The following is a 16,215-nucleotide window of genomic DNA, read 5'->3' as shown; positions in this document are numbered from 1 at the left end:
CTTATTTATTGAGCGTTCATATGATGTATACATTCTCAGTTTTGTAAATTTTAACCTTATGACTGGTTTTGTGGTCCAGGGTCACATATATACAATACATGCTTATGTTTTTAGATTACCGTACGCCATTTGTCCGAATGGCTCAAGATTATGATGTGGTGTTCATTCGGGAGGGAGAACAGGTGGTCATTCCCTGTCTGGTATCTGTGGAGAACCTAAACGTCACACTGTACACAGTGAGTGTTTATACACGCACATATTCTCCTGCCACACATTGGTAACCTGCAAATGTTACCTCATATTTCTAAGGAGCTATTTCTATCTGACCTATACGTAAGTTTTCGTTGGCAACATTTTTATGTTAAGAAATATGCTAAATAATGATTTTGATATAAATAAAACCGATTCATTTTGGTAATGTTATGTTTAGTTTTTCATCTTATGTCTCACAAAGGCTGCATTTCTTTACCAATTTTATTTATTTTTATTTGAAAATATAAGTTAGTTTCTTTATATAACATTATATACATTACCAGTCAAATGTTTTTGAACAGCAAGATTTTTAATGTTTTTAAAGAACTCTCTTCTCATCAACAAGTCTGCATTTATTTGATCCAAAGTACAGCAAAAACAGTAACATTTTGAAATATTTTTACTATTTAAAATAGCTGTTTTCTATTTGAGTATATTATAAAATGTAATTTATTCCTGTGATTTCAAAGCTGAATTTTAAGCATTATTACTCCAGTCAAACGATCCTTCAGAAATCATTCTAATATTCTGATTTACTGCTCAAAAAAGCATTTATTATTATTATGTTGAATTCAGCTGAGTAGAATTTTATTCAGGTTGCTTTGATTCATTGAAAAAAACAATCTTTTGTAACATTATAAATGTCTTTATCATCACTTTCAATCAATTTAAAGCATCTTTGCTAAATAAAAGTATTAACTTCTATAATTTCGCTCCCCTCCAAGCTTACAAAAGCTATTTATTTCAGATAAATGCTTTCTGTTTATCAAAGAATCCTGAAAAAACTGTTTAAAATATTTATAATAGTAATAATAATGATAAAAAATTTAAATGATTTCTGAAGAAACGTGTGACACTGAAGACTGGAGTATGATGCTAAAAATTCAGCATTAAAATCAATCAATTTTAAAATATATTCAAATAGAACGCAGTTATTTTAAATAGTGAAATATTTCACAATATTACTGCTTTTGCTGTGTTTTGGATCAAATAAATGCAGGCTTTAAAAAAAATTAAAAATCTTACTGATCCATAATAAATATGAAAGATGTGACTTTAGATATATTTGAATGTTTACTTGTCAAGATCCCTGTGTTGTTTTGTGATTCATTGCTGGATCTATGATGTGAACAATGTTTGCTTTCAACAGAAGTATCCAGTAAAAGAACTAGCTACTGATGGAAAAGAGGTCATCTGGGATAGCAAGAGGGGTTTTATTCTACCTAGTCATGTGGTCAGCTACGCTGGGGTGGTCTACTGCCAAACCACTATTCGAAATGAGACTTATCAGTCCTCACCTTACATTGTGGCTGTCGTAGGTAAACAAAAAAAGACTTAAATGTTTATTTGCATGAACTTCTGTGATTAAGAAATGACCTTGGTTTGTGCATTTGACTTTTTGCAAGCATGTCAGAAATGATAAAACTGTTTTTGAGGAGGAAAGCCTGCATTTGTTGAGACTGTAGAGCAGCCTGGTGTGAGATCAGCTGCCCTGGTCTCAAGAGAACAATGCTCCACCCGGCACGTCCCTTATTCTCATTCCCTCTTCCGCAGGATACAAGATCCATGACCTCACCCTGAGTCCGCTTCATGAGAGGCTAACGGTAGGAGAGAGGCTAATGCTAAACTGCACCGCTCACACCGAGCTCAATGTGGGAATCGACTTTCAATGGACCTTCCCTAATGAGAAGGTCAGTAACTTGTTTAGAAAAGTTTCATATACATTAACCTCAGTCTTCAGCATTTGTGACATAAGTTTGATTGCCACAGAAAAAACAAACAAAACTGGACTAGCCACTGGAATTTTTTTTTAACTTGTCTCCTTCCTGTTCTCTACATAAGTTTGCTATGTCCGGTGATGAAAAACAGCCAGAAACAGTCTAAACAAAAGCTCTCTGTTACGTCCTTATTTGATAGCAGGTGTGTGACAGCTTGCTTCTGTTGATGTATGAACCATAAATGGGACAAATAACAAGAACATCACCTAAATAAATATTTAAAATACCTGTTTTTCAAATATAATTTATTCCTGTGACAGCAAAGCTGAATTTTCAGCATCATTACTCCGGTCTTCAGTGTAACATGATCTTTAAGAAATCATTCTAATGCTGTATTGTGTGATTTATTGTTTTTGTGGAAAATGTTTTTCCCCAGGGTTTTTTGTTCAAAAGAACAGTATTTTTTTATTTATTTTGAAACATTATAAATGTTTTTACTTTTACTTTATTGCTTTCACTTTCACTTTATTGCTGAATAATAAAAAACGTACTTACTAACAAAAAAAAAAAAAAAAAAAAAAAACAGTTAAACTGCCTGCTGTTCTTCAGAAAGATCCTTCAGGTCGCACAGATTCTATGGTTTTCCAGCGTTTTTGTGTATTTGACCCCTTTCCAACAATGACTGTATGATTTTGAGATCCATCTTTTCACACTGAGGACAACTGAGGGACTCATATGCAACTATTACAGAAGGCTCAAACGCTCACTGATGCTCCAAAAGAAAAAAACTATGCACCAAGAGATGGGGGGGGGGGGGGGTGAAAACTTTTGAACAGAATGAGGATGTGTAAAGTTTTTCTTATTTTTCCTAAATATCATATTTTTTTCATTTAGTACTGCCCTTCAGAAGCTACAGAATATACATACATGTTTCCCAGAAGACAAAATAAGTTAACCATTTACCCTGATCTTCAAATTCAAAAGTTTTCACCCCCGGCTCTTAATGCACCATTTTTCCTTCTGAAGCAGCAGTGAGCGTTTGAACCTTTTGTAATTCATATTTGTATAATTTGGTTCAATTAAATCCAGTCCAGCTCAGTTCAGCTGATTTGTTTGGACTGCGATTCCATAAATAACATCATGCATCTCTTTGGCTGATTTTAACCCATTTCTCTTCTCCTGCAGAGAGGCGTCAACAGTTCAATACCAAGGTCTCGCTATGAGACCAAATCCTACAAGAAGAAGCTGTGGAACTCCTTAGAACTGTCCAATACTCTCATTGTAGAGAATGTGACTTTAAATGACACAGGAGAGTACGTCTGCACAGCGTCTAGCGGTCAGATGCAGAAGATTGCCAAAGCTGCCCTCATCGTCTATGGTATGTGCTTTTAAGAAAATCAAACTTAAAAGAATAGCTCACCCAAAAACTAATTTACTCACCCTCAAGCCATCCTAGATGTATATGACTTTCTTCTTTCAGACGAATACAATTGGAGTTATATAAAAAAAAGTCCTGGCTCTTTCAAGCTTTATAATGGCAGTGAATGGCTGTTGAGATTTTGAAGACAATAAAGTGTATCTATCCACCATAAAAAGTACTCCACATGACTCCGGTGGGTTAATAAATGCCTTCTGAAGTGAATCAATGCATTTTGTGTTAGAAAAATGTAACTTAGGATGTAAAATATAGGATGAAGCTCAGAGGAGAGAGCAACACAAAACACAAATTAAAAGTACAAAACGAGGATTTGTTAAGAAGAATGTTGGAGGATTTCGATTTAAGCCAAGAGGAGACTGGTTTAACTTCACTGTAAACAAAACTTGGATCTCGTGAGACTTGAATATTCTTACCAGAGCTTAAGCTACGCCTATGTTCTACGTTATCCGCTGGAATGTTGTCTATTGTGAATGTGCATACAACAGTTAGCGGAAGCTAGAGATTATGATTTCTAAAGTTGTTAATGGATATTTTGCTTACACAAACTCATCAGTGAACTTCTGAACTTCTTTGTTAACCCACCGGAGCCGTGTGGAGCCCTTTTTATGATGGATGGATGCAATTTATTGGACTTCAAAATCTCAGCACCCATTCACTGCCATTATAAAGCTTGGAAGAGCCAGGACATTTCTTAATATAACTTTGATTGCATTCATCTGAAAGAAGAAAGTCGTATACACCTAGGATGGCTAGAGGGTGAGAAAATCATGGTGTAATTTTCATTTTTGGGTGAACTATCTCTTTAAAAACAAAATTGAGAAAAAGTCTTCATATCAGTGCTACTGGCACACCTGAGCCAGTTATAAGCTGCTGGCATAGGTAGCACATGGTAGCAGGAAGACCATATGTTTTACAATACAAATACAATAATAAACAAATACAAACCTTAAATACATTAACCTAACATATTGATTGATATTTCAGAGAAACCATTTATAGCGCTCAATGATCAGATGTTGCAGACTGTGGAGGCAACTGCTGGTCAGGAAGAGGCAAAAATCCTGGTTAAATATTATGCATATCCAGAGCCCTCTGTCAAGTGGTAAGTGATTAGAGTAAATAGATTGTGACTATTTATTATAGAACAGTTGGGGTCAAAAGTTTACATTCCCCTTTCAGAATCTGCAAAATGTTAATTATTTTACCAAAATAAGAGGCATCATAACACACGTTATTGTTAATTTAGCATTGACCTGAGTAAGATACTTCACATAAAAGATGTTTACATATAGTCTACAAGAGAAAATAATAGTTGAATTTATAAAAATGACCCTGTTCAAAAGTTTACATACACTTGATTTTTAATACTGTGTTGTTACCTGAATGATCCACAGCTGTGTTTTTTTGTTTAGTGATAGTTGTTCATGAGTCTCTTGTTTGTCCAGAACAGTTAAACTGCCTGCTGTTCCTCAGAAAAATCTTTCAGGTCCCACAAATTCTTTAGTTTTCCAGTGGTTTTGTGTATTTGAACCCGTTCCAACAATGACTGTATGATTTTGAAATCCATCTTTTCACACTGAGGACAAATGAGAGACTCATATGCAACTATTACAGAAGGTTCAAATGCTCACTGATGCTTCAGAAGGAAACACAATGCATTAAGAGCCGGGGGTGAAAACTTTTGGAATTTGAAGATCAGGGTAAATTTAACTTATTTTGTATTCTGAGAAACATGCAAGTGTCTTCTGTAGCCTCTGAAGGGCAGTACTACATGGAAAAATATGATATTTATGCAAAAAAAGAAAAATGTATCTCCATTCTTTTACAAAAGTTTTCACCCCTTGGCTCTTAATGCATGTTTTTTTCCTTATGGAGCATCAGTGAGCGTTTGAACCTTCTGTAATAGTTGCATATGAGTCCCTCAGTTGTCCTCAGTGTGAAAAGATGGATCTCAAAATCAAGCAGTCATTGTTGGAAAAAATGCTGGAAAACCAAAGAATTTGTGGGACTTGAAGAATGTTTTTGAAGAACAGCAGGCATTTTCACTGTTCAGGACAAAAAAGGGACTCATGAACAACTATCACTAAACAAAAAAAACACAACTGTGGATCATTCAGGTAACCACACAGTATAAAGAAACAAGTGTATGAAAACTTTTGAAGATTATTTTCTCTTGTGGACTATATGTAAACATCTTCATGTGAAATATCTTATTCAGGTCAGTACTAAATAAACAATAACATGCATTTTGTATGCTTCCTCTTTTTTTGGTTAAATAAAATTTAGCAGATTCTAAAAGGGGGATGTAAACTTTTTACCTCAACTGTATATTATATGATATTATATTATATTATATTATATTATATTATATTATATTATATTATATTATATTATATTATATTATATTATATTATATTATATTATATTATATCATATTTAATGTGCCTATTAATCGTTCTTTTCTATCCAGGTATAAGAATGATCAGCTAATAGTGTGGAAGGAAGAGTACAGGATGAAGCCCAACAGAGGATCTCTAACTATATATGGTGTTACAGAGAAGGATGCTGGGAATTACACTGTTGTCATGACAAATAAGATTACCAAGGAGGAGCAGAGAAGAACATTTCAACTATTGGTTAATGGTAGTGAATTTCTTCTCTTCTCTTCTCTTCTCTTCTCTTCTCTTCTCTTCTCTTCTCTTCTCTTCTCTTCTCTTCTCTTCTCTTCTCTTCTCTTCTCTTCTCTTCTCTTCTCTTCTCTTCTCTTCTCTTCTCTTCTAATGTGATAACGTGTGTGTTTATATGTACAGTTCACCCTAAGATCTTTGAGAAGGAAGTGCCGTTGGATCGAGATGTTCATATGTACGGAAGTAGCGCTACACTCAGATGCACAGCTAGTGGAGGATCCAGCCCTGTCACAATACAATGGCAGTGGATGCCCAGAGAGGACTGCCCAGTCAGATTTCTGTAAGTCTATGTCACATGATTTGATGCTATGTGTGACCCTGGACCATAAAACCAGTCATACGGGTCAATTTTTTGAAATTGAGATTCATACATCATCTAAAACTAAATAAATAAGCTTTCTATTGATGTATGGTTTGTTAGGATAGGACAATATTTGGCCGAGGTACAACTATTTGAATATCTGTAATCTGAGGGTGCAGCAAAAATCTAAATATTGAGAAAATCACCTTTAAAGTTGTCCAAGTGAAGTTCTTAGCAATGCATATTACTAATCAAAAATTAAGTTTTGATATATTTACGGTAGGAACTTCATGGAACATGATCTTTACCTAATATCCTAATGATTTTTGGCATAATTTTGACCCATACAATGTATTTTTGGCTATTGCTACAAATATACCCGTGCTACTTAACACTGGTTTTGTGGTCCAGGGTCATATATTTTTGTGTTGCTTCAAATATAACCTGTTTAATACAGCCATGAAAAAGTAGACGGTTAAAAATAGAAACTTAAAGGGATAGTTTACCCAAAATTTAAAAGTCTGTCATTAATTGCTCACCCTCATGGCATTCCAAACCTGTAAGATTTTCGTTCATCTTCAGAACACAAATTAAGATATTTTTGATGAAACTTAAGCACTTTCTGGCCCTGCATAGACAGCAACTACCAGTGTTGGGGGTAACGCATTACAAGTAAGGCAAGTTACGTAATAATATTACTTTTTCCAAGCAACTAGTAAAGTAACGCATTACTTTTTAATTGACATGAAAATATCTAAGTTACTTTTTCAAATAAGTAATGCCAGTTACTTTTTCCCCCATTTTTTGATTAAAAGCTCTCCTGTCCCCATGCTGAGAGAAATTGTAAGATGTTACTTTAGTTCTAGAATAAATGTGAACATGCAAAAAAAGAATCTCACTCACTAAAAAAATAGATACAGTATTCCTCAAAATGAATAAAAACGGTGAAATTCAACGCAAACATGCAATAAATAAATAGGTTAAATAATACAAATATCCTTTATGTATTTAATCCCATTTTATTAACAGATGTCTTTGCTGCCGACCTTCGATGATCCAATTCATCCATACTAATAAGCAACAATTACTTAAGATAATTTAACATTTGTTTTCCTTTTTTTTATTGCTGAAGAGTTGACATTTTGTCTTCTGCGGTCTACTGTACAGACGTGAATATAGTTTTCTCTAAACCTGAGGGTTTTGGTGTGAAAAGGCTTTTACATTTGCCAAAAATAGTACTTTTTATATTAAAAACAAGCAAGCAAGTCCTGCTCAGATTTAAAAAGCAACGCAAAAGTAACGTAACGCATTACTTCCCATAAAAAGTTACTAAGTAACGTAATTAGTTACTTTTTAAGGAGTAACTCAATATTGTAATGCATTACTTTTAAAAGTAACTTTTAGCATTCAAGGCCCAGAAAGGAAGTAAGGACATCAGTAAAATAGATAAAACAGTCTGTGTGATATCAGGGGTTTAACCTAGGTACAAGAATACTTTTTGTTCACAAAGAAAACAAAAATCAGAATGACATTTCTGTCCTTGTTTGCCCAGTGCTTTGGCATATTTGTGTGGCTGGATTATCCATTCATTCCAAGAGAAGATGTATCAGGACTGTGCTAGCATATTTGTTCATGGTGTGTCCCACAGTGCAATTCATTAGCATTGTGCTCTAAATGGGCATTCATCCTGAAACAACCGCTGTGATTGGGCCAGCCAGTATGACCGCTGTGGTTAGAGAGATCTGTTATACTAAGAAAAAGAGTTTTACTTAAATTGTGACTTTGATTGGCAGCTTGCATTCTCAGAACATCATTTCCAAGGATGTTGTGATCATGTAATGAGCGTTCAGGGCCAGGCATCACGCGAGGCCTTATCTTCAGATTGCACCCTCAGCTACTTCCGTAGTCCTCATCACAACTTCCTGTTGTTCTAAAAGCAGACGCATTCAAATCCCGTGTCCTTGATCAAACATGAAAATAACATGTCTGTCACTGCGTCCTACTAACAAGAGTTCACCCTCGTCCTCACCTTTCATTACGGCTTTTATGTGTCCTATTTTTGTGGTTGTCTTTTTTCCAATTCTTTTTCCTATTTCCGCTCTTTCTCTGTCTCGTCTCCCGTGGCTGACCTACATGAGGTGCTGATGTCTAACCCAAGCCTAAACCTGATATCTGTTTATTGACATTTATAATAATTCCCATTATGCATAAAAATGTGTGGCAGAAGACAGAGAGAGGAATGGAGTCATAGGATGGTCTAAATTTAGACTGTTAATAATAGGTGCATTGTTGTTGTTGATTCCGTGTGGTGTTTTCTGTTCCTGCTGGAGATGTTTATTTCTGTCTGTGTGTTCCTTTTTGAGATATATATATATATATATATATATATATATATATATATATATATATATATATATATATATATATATTAGTGGTGGGCTGTTATCGGTGTTAACGTGCTGCGTTAACGTGAGACTCATATCGCGCGATAAAAAAAATATCGTCGTTAATCTATTCTCAAAGTTGGGTTGGGAGCTGGGTCTAAACTACGCAAGATATGATGACTTTCACCTTGATATTTTAGCGCGGATGACGTATATCTAGTTGAATTTCAATGTAGGGGGCGAGAACGAGTCTTCAACTTCTGTGAAATTACCACATCAAATGAGACGCGCAGACATGGATGCAGTTATGAAGCCGCTTCAGGGCAGGTGCGTGCGTTGCTAGACCCTTTTTACTGGGGCACGTGCCCCAGTGAAAATCTGCTGTGCCCCAGTAAAATCTCAAATTTGAGTTATAATTTACTTTGATAATCCCGAAATAAAGACATTAAACTATATGCAACAACTGAATTGACGCTTCTAAAAGCAACGCAGTTTAATCGAAGACTATGCACACAGATAGGCTATCCATACCCGCGCGCCTGTGTATTTTACTGGAACGCGCACGTCGTACAGCCTTTTGCGCAGAAGTACTTGGTTACACAAGTTTGTATAGTTAATTGTGTTGTAAATGCAATTGTCAAGCAGTTTGTAATGCATTTTGGAAACAGGAGATGAGCGCCTGGTCTAATGCGCCACCTGGCTTGAGAAACCCGTTCTCAAAGACTTACTTTTAGTCATTATTTGGGTAGCACACATTAAATTAGCCATTTTAATCTAGATTAATCTAGATTAATTTCAAGATTTAATCTAGATTAATCTAGATTTAAAAAAATAATCTATGCCCACCACTAATATATATATATATATATATATATATAGGGATATATATACTGCCGGTCAGAAGATTAATGCTTTTTAAAAGAGACATTTCTGCTTATCAAGGCTGCATTTATTTGATTAAAAATACAGAATTTTTTTTTTAATATTGTGAAATAATTAATGCAATATTTTTTTTTTATATATACTTTGAAATATAATTTATTCCTGTGATGCAAAGCTGAATTTTCAGCATCAATAGTATTTGGTGTCACACGATCCTTTCAGTAATCATTTTAATATGCTGATTTACAATCAGTTGTGCTACTTTTGGAACCTTTGATACTTTTTTCAAGATTCTTTGAGAAATAAAACATTTAAAAGAACAGCAACAGATTTATCTTTGCCTCACAGAAATAAAATATATTTTAAAGTATATTAAAATATATATTTTTTATTTTCAATTGCAATAATATTTCATAGTATTACTTGTTTCTGTATTTTTAATCAAATAAATAAAACTTTGATGAGCATAAGAGACTTTTAAAAAAGCATTAAAAACATTTGCGCGGCAGTGTATATATACAGTATATACACTAGTAATATTGTGCCATATTGGTATAAAAAAACATTTTACATCTGTTATTATGTTGTAAAAACATGATGTGCATTAAACATTATATTACATCAAGGCTTCCCAAACTGGTTAAAACTGATTACAAGTATTTAAAAATGTAATTTAATCTGACTACAATTACTGCATTTTTCTAATCTGATTATGTAATCCAGATTACCTGTAATCAGTTACTACCCAGCTCTGATTGTTAATGTAAATATATATAATACAATTGAATTTTTTTTCGTTCTCTTTTTCTGATAGTGTAATTAACGTTTATTTAACCAAGAAAATTTGACTGGGACAATATTATGTGTACAATATTTTAAATGTGTGTACAGACTTGGAAAAGAAAAATCAAAATAATACTTAAAATATGAACAAGTAATTTATTACTTTTTAGATTATATTTGTTTCAACATTATTATTATTAATTATTTATTACTGTACATATAATATAAAAATAATGCATTCATATTTAGAATATTTTATGTTTTTTTTTATTGCATAAAAACTGATAAATCAAATTATTATGTGTTATTCACAGACCTAAGTCAGACCAAAGTGTGGTAAAGTGTGACAAGTGGAGGGAGATGTCAAACAACACAGGAAGGAATCCCATCATCAGCCCCACATCTGTTATTGAACGCTCTCTGAAGGTAAACATCAATTCCCGTAAAAGCTATTTAGCAAAAACTGTTTGTAAACATAAAATATACAGTTGGGTCCAAAAGTCTGAGAATAGGATTCAAAATCTAATTCAAACCTGGTAATAATCTGAATAGAATCTGAAAGAAATGTTTGGATGTACAGTAAAATAAATACGATTCTGCACTATATCTAGGTGATCATCAGATTTCATGAGTGCTGCTATCATTAAAGCAAAAGAGGGACAAACCAAATACCAAGACATTAAGGTGAAACACTGCAGGTGAATAGGTAAAAAAAACAACTAATAGTTATCACCTTACTTACCCGGTTGATTGATTACATTGATAATTGCAAGAAAATTTTGTATTACAAGTTTTTTAAAATGTTAGGTTTAAATATGCAAATGAGGCATTATTTAATGAAATATGTGCTCATTTGCATACATTTCTAGTTAAAAAATCTAAACACTAGATGAAGTCAGTTTCAAAATTCTTGTTTAATTTTTTTTTACATATTAGAGTCAAAAGTGTTTACAGGGGGAATTTTGGGTATCTCATTTCGTCACACCATAATTCAGAAAAAAAACGTAATATTTATAGTAATTCATCAGGCGATCAGGCGAATCATATATGAACAAATCCCTCAGGATATAGACAAATGTAAAGTTTGGTGTGTGTAAGTGTTACTGAAGTGGAGATTTATGGCTCAGTGTAGGAGAAAAAACTCATTTTGAGAAAACTGCCTTTAAAAATATGTATTGTAATTGAAATCTATTTACACAAATAGATAAAGTACTGTAAAAGAAACACATAACAGTGTTTTTGGATGTTTTCTTTCCACTAGTCTGAAAAAACACTTTATGAAAAACAAAACTTGACAGGTGCATAAAAAAAAACATTTGTAGAAAAACACCCTTAAATTCTAATACATTTTTTCAGTTTAACTATCCACTCAGATTTGTGATGAAAATGCCAAAGCAAAGCATTTTCACTAGTGCTCTGAGACTTTTGGACCCTAATGCATTATTGGTCTTAATCTTGCTATAATTATACAGTACCTTTAAAATCATCACTGCCTTCGATGTTGTTTTAATGATCTGTTTATTCTCTGAATAGACCATCAGCACACTGAAGATCCAGAAGGCAGTTGATCATGCCCTCTACAGGTGCATTGCCTCCAATAAGATGGGAATAGAAGAGCGGGTCATTGTGTTTCAAGTAGCTCGTGAGTGCCTCTAAATCCTGACACATGACGAATTCTGAGAATTGGTCAAATCCAAAATTTCGACATTTGTCTTCTTTACAGGTTTCCTCAACCTAAGCATCCTCCCCTCCAGCAACCCTATTGAGGGTGAGGATGTGGTAATGCGCTGTGTAGCCGATCGACTGCTGTACTCTAACTTGCGTTGGTATCGGGTAACAAACATAGCCAACCCTGACGCCTCTCCAGCAGCAGTGCCTTGTGATACCCTTACCCTGTCACCTCTCCACCACACCAATGTTACCATTTCAGGTCTGCAGGGCACCAATGCAACGCTGGACCTGCCTATACCCAATGCCACATTGATGGACCAAGGCCTGTACGCTTGCCAAGTGGAGAATGTGGGCACCAGTGAGAGAACCTGCTTACTTCACAACCTCAGACTCAGAGGTCGGTCTATAGATTTAGACTGAGTGTTTTTAGGAAGCTTGTTTGGAAACGGTCATTATTGGCCTAATTACATTTGTTGGTGGTGCTAGTGGTAGAAATTGCACACTTGCACACTAACAAAATGTTACAAATTCTGTTATTATTTACTCACCCTCTTGTCGTTCCAAATCCGTAAGACCTTCAGCATGAGAGTGAGCAATTAATGATAGAGTTTTAATTTTTGGATGAACTATCCCTTTAATAAACTATACTGTATTTAGTTCTGTCACTCAATTTGCTTGTGCAAGCTGGAATGTCCATCCAGAGCTGGGTTGATTACTTACAAATTATAATCCGTTACTGAGTCCAAATTACATGACAAAAATTGTAGTCAGTAACGTAATCCATTACATATTTTAGATAATATAATCAGATTACTTTTTTGATTACTTTTAGATTACTTTTGACCTAACTCTTATCACATTGGTTTAAACAGGACCATAATGTGCCATAATGATGTAAAAATACAAAGAGTGAGAAAATATATTCCTTTCATTGTAATTAACAACAAAGTGCATTAAACATTATTTTACATCACGTTTTTTTAAACTAAACTTTTAGGCCTGGCTTCACAGACAGGGCTTAGACTAAGCCAGGATTAAGTCATAGTTCAATTAAGACATTTAAGCCATTTATATAAATGTGAGTTAGAATAAAACATTACTGGTGTGCATCTTGAGACAAAACAAAGGCACTGATATATTTTAGGATCAGTCAGTGCAAGTTTCTTTCATTTGAAACAGCTCAGACTTGCAGTTTAGTCTGGGACTAGGCTTAAGCTTTGTCTGTGAAACCGGGGGTTAGTGTTTAATGTTCCTGTTTGAGCATAAACAACATCCGCAAATGTATTGATTCTCAAAATTCAATGCCAAGGGAGATATTGTCTTTTATAGAATTGCTGATTGACCTCCTCTTTAAAGTAAAAATATTAGGTGAAAGAGGTTCAGATGACAAAATGTTTGAGAATGTCTGCAAAGAAATAACAAGAATTTGTGCATTTTGAAAGACTAAAGCATTTTATTAACACAATAATACATGGTTAAATAACCTACTGAGTGATAACTCAAATAAAAATGAATGTGTTCATCAATAGTTGATGCAATGTTGAAACACTTCTTAAACCTGAAATTATTTTTGTAAATCCATTGATTAAATGCATCTCACCACCTGACTAATGACTAGTCTATGTGTGAATGTCCACAAAACTGGATTTTCTGAGTATAAGTGGTAGGCTATTTTAGAAAGGAACATTTAAAAGATAAAAAAGAGGAATTAGAGCGAATCAATAAATGATCACCAATTTATTGCTATTGTGTAAATAATATGTAATCCTGTAATCAATAAAAAAGTAACTGTAGTCTGATTACGAGTATTTTAAAATGTAACTTACTCTAATTACAAGTACTTAATTTTTGCAATCTGATTATGTAATCTAGATTACATGTAATCAGTTACTACCCAGCTCTGTGTACATCACAGATTATTTCACTATCTTTCTGCAGCTCTTGAGATGTCAAGAATTGTGACCAATCTGACTGACCAGAGAGTGAATATGAGTGACTCTACCACTTTAGAGTGTGAAGTGTCCGGCACACCAACCCCTACTGTAGTTTGGACTAAAGACAACCAGACTGTCACAGAGGGATCAGGTGAGCAAAATGAAACATCTATCCACTTTATTATTCAATGTGGAAGTAAGAAATAACTGCAGATGTGTTGTGTGTGTTGTGTGAACATGACATTGCTATAGATCTAGACTAAATGTAAAAATGCATTTACTTTTCTCACTCACAAAAATGAATAAAAACAGTGAAATGCAAACCTATGCAAATAGACAAACCTGCAATAATTCAATATCTTAATGCAATTATCCTTTATATATTTAATCCCATTTTATTAACTGATGTCTTTGCAGCTGACCTCCGATGATCCAGTTCAAAGCAAAAATGACTTTAAATAAACATTTGTGACCCTGGACCACAAAACCAGTCATAAAGCTAATTTTTAATGAATAAATCCGAATAAATAAGCTTTGCATTGATGTATGGTTTGTTAGGATAGGACAGTATTTGGTCGAGATTTGAAAATCTGGAATCTGAGGGTGCGAAAAAATCAAAATACTGAGAAAATCACCTTTAAAGTTGTCCAAATGTAGTTCTTAGCAATGCATATTACTAATCAAAAATTAAGTTTCGATATACTTACGGTAGAAAATTTACAAAATATCTTTATGGAACATGATTTTTACGTAATATTCTAACGATTTTTGGTATAAAAGAAAAATCAATAATTTTTACCCATGCAATGTATTTTTGGCTATTTCTGACTGGTTTTTTGGTCCAGTGTCACATTTGTGCTTTACTTTATTTTTTATTGCTATTTATAAGAGTGTTGTATTTTCTTCTCCTGCGTTACAGACTGCTCCTACTATACAGACATGAATTTACATTTTCTTCAGCCTAAGGCTTATTCAATTAATTTTTGGTGTGAATAATTTTATGTTTGACTTTTTATATTAAAAACAAACAATCAAGCCATGCCCAGATTTGAAAAGTAATGCAAAAGTAATGTAACGCATTACTTTCCATAAAAAGTAACTAAGTAATGTAATTAGTTACTTTTTTAGGGAGTAATGCTATATTGTAATGCATTACTTTTAAATGTAACTTTCCCCAATGCTGTGCACTGCAAACCATTGTGTTCATAATTAAGATAATACATTAAAACAATATGCTGGATGCACCAATTTGCAATATCAAGCAGCAAAATTAGCTATTTTGTACAGCTAAAAAAAGCTGGACGCGGATGAGACTGGAAGCCAGGCCCATAAAATTTACAAATGACCGTCTAAGAAAGCATTTATTTACAGTGACAGTAATCATGTTTATGCTTTTCTGTTGTCAGGTGTGATTCTGAAACAGTCAAATCGTGTCTTAACCATCCAACGGGTGAAAAAGGAGGACAGTGGTCTTTACATATGTACAGCCTGTAACCAGCAGGGCTGTGACTCTCATGAGGCTCGTATTACTGTAGATGGTGAGTGTTGATTTCTTTATTTTAATGGTTTCATTTTTTTTATTTAGAAAAAATGTCTAATGCTTACCTAGGAATCCATTATTTGATCAAAAATTATAGTAAAACCAGTAATATTATATTTTTATTTGTATATATTTTCAAATGGAGTTTATTCCTAAAAGGCTAAATTTTCAGTATCATTACTAGTCTTCAGTGTCACATGGTCCCTAAAAAGTAATTATAGTATGCTGATTTGGTGCTCAAGTAATAGTTCTTATTATGATTAATTGATCAAAACTGAAAGCAAAAGAACAGCATTTATTTTAAATAGAAATCTTTTGTAGCATTAATGTCTTTACTGTCACTTTTAATCAATTTAATGTGTCTTTGCTCAAAAAATATATACCAAAAGATGGCAGGTACATTCGTAGTAGTTCTTCAGTTATGAATTGACATGTAAAACATCACGTAGTAGCCACACTAATTATGACTCCGTTTTAAGAGGATTCATTGTCATATTTGTGAGGCGAGCTCAGTCTCCCACTGACTTTTATCCTCATTGAGATTTTGTTGTAATCAAGGCCTTGTGACAAAAATAGCTCTCTTTTTAGTCTGTCAGGAAGGGGGCTCTGTTAGTGTACATCCTTT

The 16,215-nt window shown here is 33.8% G+C and overlaps 1 protein-coding gene across 1 annotated transcript in view; it reads left to right on the top strand.

Annotated features, from left to right (window-relative positions):
* kdr (kinase insert domain receptor (a type III receptor tyrosine kinase)) overlaps positions 1 to 16,215 on the top strand; it is a 40,927-nt gene that overhangs the window by 6,519 nt on the left and 18,193 nt on the right. Inside the window, exons 4-15 of the mRNA XM_073853087.1 lie at positions 115 to 236; positions 1,403 to 1,571; positions 1,807 to 1,943; positions 3,156 to 3,348; positions 4,393 to 4,510; positions 5,879 to 6,051; positions 6,219 to 6,375; positions 10,760 to 10,871; positions 11,979 to 12,087; positions 12,169 to 12,513; positions 14,055 to 14,201; positions 15,457 to 15,588. Coding sequence (XP_073709188.1) covers positions 115 to 236; positions 1,403 to 1,571; positions 1,807 to 1,943; positions 3,156 to 3,348; positions 4,393 to 4,510; positions 5,879 to 6,051; positions 6,219 to 6,375; positions 10,760 to 10,871; positions 11,979 to 12,087; positions 12,169 to 12,513; positions 14,055 to 14,201; positions 15,457 to 15,588 — 1,914 coding nt within the window. The remainder of the gene's footprint in view (positions 1 to 114; positions 237 to 1,402; positions 1,572 to 1,806; positions 1,944 to 3,155; positions 3,349 to 4,392; positions 4,511 to 5,878; positions 6,052 to 6,218; positions 6,376 to 10,759; positions 10,872 to 11,978; positions 12,088 to 12,168; positions 12,514 to 14,054; positions 14,202 to 15,456; positions 15,589 to 16,215) is intronic.

The sequence above is a fragment of the Garra rufa genome, chromosome 13, assembly GCF_049309525.1.
Source record: "Garra rufa chromosome 13, GarRuf1.0, whole genome shotgun sequence".
NCBI lineage: Eukaryota > Metazoa > Chordata > Actinopteri > Cypriniformes > Cyprinidae > Garra > Garra rufa.
The sequence above is the reverse complement of the archived record's forward strand: the minus strand, read 5'-3'. Positions and strand labels throughout refer to the sequence as shown.